The sequence below is a fragment of the Cornus florida genome, unplaced genomic scaffold (genome assembly GCF_030987335.1).
Source record: "Cornus florida cultivar Cherokee Brave unplaced genomic scaffold, ASM3098733v1 CherokeeBrave_3.0.0_Hap2_Chr01, whole genome shotgun sequence".
Taxonomy (NCBI): Eukaryota; Viridiplantae; Streptophyta; class Magnoliopsida; order Cornales; family Cornaceae; genus Cornus; species Cornus florida.
Window position 1 is genome coordinate 83,516,703 of NW_026775571.1, and position 3,562 is coordinate 83,520,264.

Consider the following 3,562-nt stretch of genomic DNA (forward strand, 5'->3'; position numbering starts at 1 on the left):
CTACATCATTGAATGGTGCCACAACTTTTGATTTGTCTGTTGTCTCTGTTTTCTGATTAATTGGCATCATCTCAGTTATTTGAACGCGCATCACACCCATCTCAGCCTCAATCTGCTAGCATGATTAATACGCAACTCATCAGTAGTCTGAATAAAAATAGATCACATCATCTACAATAGTGAATACCTACCTTTTGCTTTTTTCTCACTACACCCTGTGGAATAAAATTGGTTAATCAGACTAAAACACAGAATGTGTGAAGAGGATAAGACTTACTTTGATATATAAACAACCATTGCATGAATCCTTACCCTGTCAAATTTCATAAGCAATATTAAAACAGATATTAGAAGTGTTTCAGATTGTGGTTTCCTATAAAAATTATTAAAACATATATTAGAAGTGTTTCAGATTTTAGTTTCCTATAAAAATTTACTTCATAATTCAATAAACCTTATTTTAATGAAGCAACAATGTTGGAATTTCGAGGTACCTAACCAGATTGTGGTTATGCTGACCTGATTACTGTGGGTATGTGCTCCCATCGTAGAGTCGGACTATGAATCAAATAGGATTAGCCATGAGATTGAGATCTTCTGGCACCCAATTCCTCGCGAGGTAATATCATTGGATTTTTGGGATATGGCGAACCAGATGACTCAATGTTCCACCATTCTTGAGCGGGGCCACAAATCTGTTGGGCATATCATACAAGTGAAGCTCATTGAGGCGAGCGAGGTTATCAATGCCCACTGGAAACTGCTGCAAGTTGCTGCACTGCCTTCTGATCAGCTTTTGGAGACGAGGTAAGCTAGTATTTTCCATCACGACCATTCTCAGTGGTTCCAATTGCTCAAGTTCCAAGATCTTAAGAGTTTGGAATTTTCTGGCATTGAAATCCAACTGGTTTCCAGTATAGGCATCGAGCAGCTGGAGCTCCAACGGAGTAGGAAGATCTTGAAGGATATCAATGAGGTTATTGTAGTGTGTTAACTTGGACCACTTAAGACATATCCTTACCAGGTCATGAAGTCTGGAAATCCAAATTGGTAACCTTTCTAATCGTCCTTTCAGATACAGGCGTCAAAGATATGCTGGAGGATTGGTGATTGCTTGTAGATCTACAACTTCATCCTTTTTTAATGATGTTACATTCAAGGATTGGATGCTTCGCAGCTGTTCAATTGACTTGCACAATTTTGACCCATCTTCTCTTGGAAGATCAATGATCCCCAACTTTCTTAGTTGTGTCAGATTTCCTAGCCCTTGAATCACTTTGTGATGCCTATTTGCCTTAATGAATGATAGCTTTTGTAAGTTAGGTGTCTGGATCTCTGCTGATACCTCGAATCCTTTAACACAATCAAAAGTAGTATAATGTTGTATGTCAGAGCGATAAACAAGCAAATGCCGAAGTTTCTCGAGTTTGAGGACTTTCTTGGGCAGCTTTACCACTCTAGTTTGCTTAAGATCCAAGGTCTCTAGGTACCCAAGATTCCCGAGAGACTTGGGAATGCTTTTGATATTGGTCTTACTCAAACACAGATACTTCAAGAGCAGTAAATTCACAATTTCCATTGGAAATGTCTCCGATGGTGCACCTTCCAGATGCAGAACTCTCAATAATTTCAAGTCTGGAATGGAGCTGTAGGGTACACCTAACTTAAAAAGTGTGCGAACGCGATTAAAGTTCCTATGCAACTTGTTGAGTCCACCGCTTTGGATAGATAATCGACGGATCCTGTCACCAAAGTTTTTTTGTGATTCTGAAAAAACATTGCAAAAATTATCCTCTCTTGACTTTGAGAGAATAATCTTATGCATGAGATTATGTACGCGACAAATTTTTGGCCTCCCATCAAAAACCAATTCACTTTGTATCAAGTTCCTGTCAGTGAGTTCTTTTAGGTACCCTCTCCAATATCTTCTAGTTCTTTACCAGTTTGTGCTCTTATAAAACCCTCTGCTATCCACAGCCGAATTAATACTCTGCACCTAACTGGGTAATTATCCTCGGGGAAAATGGTCAAGTATAGAAAACAATACTTGAGATGGTATGGCAAATCATTGTAACTTAGAGATAGTACTCTCATGGTATTTGAAAGGCGGCCAGTTCTGCTCAACTCTGATCCAAGGCTTTCAAGCAATATTTTCCATACAGATTCAGATTTCTCTCTATTTGACAGAATTTTAGCGACTTCAAAGATTGCAAGTGGCAATCCTTCGCATTTTGTCAAGAATCTTTGGGACAAGACCTCCAACCCGAAAGGACATATGCCACTTTCTGGGAAAGCCTTCTTGTAGAAGAGTTGTTTAGCCTTTTCCATAGGAAGAGGCTGGATGTTATAAACATCAATAGAATTCTCTCTACATGAACAAGCTATATCGCCCCTTCGTGTAGTGACAATTATTCTACTGTGATTACCTCCAGGTAATGCATATCTAATGGTTTCCGAAACATCTTTAATCCACAAATCATCAAAAACTACAACATACCTTTTGTTTTGCAGATGCTCCCTTAGTTTGTTCGTCAGGTCAACCTCGTTGAAGTAAGAGAGGTTCTGGGGAGTTGGCTCGACTGTTGGATTGTAGAGTTCAGTGAACATCCTCCATAAGAGCTCCAGTTTCTTTTTTGACCTTGAAACAGTGATCCAAGCCTGGCCCTCAAATCCATCATCCTTCACCCTATCGTACACTTTCTTAACGAGAGTTGTTTTGCCTGATCTTCCCATTCCGACTACAAACACCACCTGGAGACTTTGCCTCCCTCCTAGTGCCCAAGAAATCAGTTTCTGCTTAGGCTTTTCAATCCCCACAATATCAGTGTCTTCAGCAAACAGAGAAGCTATTCTTGGATAAAGGTATGTGTCATTTCCAATAACTGAACTTGAGGCTTGGGAGGAACTCATGTTATAATATCTCTCCCTTGTCTCTTTGATGCTTTTGAGTTTCATGTTAATTTCTTCAATTAGTTCATTGATGGAGTGGCGTGCTCTCCATTGGGTGAGGAGCTCAAGGCTGTGGATAATAGACTGTTGAGCCATGTGGAACGTAAAAGTGTCAAGAACATCTTCGATGTCATAAGCTCCATCTCGAACTTCTTGAAGCCTGACACTGACTAGGTGATTGTGCTCTCTTTTGGTATCAGCATCCTTCAGAAGTGCGCTAATGGTTTCGAATTCACCTCTCAAGCTTTCGACCCCCATGTTAATCTTTGCCGGCAAGTTCATTTCTTCCTGTAGCCAATTTTCAAGTTTATTCAGTAGAATGCAGACAGCATTCCCGGCCATATCTCTCTGTATTTGTTCTTTTTCTACTTCTGAACTTTTAGAGGATATTAGACTGCCTCTATATGGTTTTTTATGGATGACAAAGCAGTTGTTGTATTCTGTATATTTGTGTGTGTGTGAATGTATGAAAGGGTCATAGAAATGAAAAAAAGCTCTAGAAGAGTGCAAAAGGCACCCGTCACTGCAGGTTTTGGGGAGGGTTTGATTTACGTAGCCTTATCTCCACATTAGGAAAGGTTGTTTCTTGTTTTGAACCCGTGACCTTCATGTC

At 39.9% G+C, this 3,562-nt stretch overlaps 1 protein-coding gene across 1 annotated transcript; it reads right to left on the reverse strand.

Moving 5' to 3' along the window:
- Nucleotides 1-1,084: 1,084 nt before the first annotated feature.
- Nucleotides 1,085-3,291, reverse strand: LOC132276386 (disease resistance protein RPM1-like). Its single transcript, XM_059777795.1, has 2 exons — nucleotides 1,914-3,291; nucleotides 1,085-1,767 (listed from the first exon to the last, which is right to left on the reverse strand). Exons 1-2 carry the CDS (start codon nucleotides 3,289-3,291, stop codon nucleotides 1,085-1,087), a joined length of 2,061 nt encoding a protein of 686 aa, XP_059633778.1.
- Between the last annotated feature and the right edge of the window lie 271 nt (nucleotides 3,292-3,562).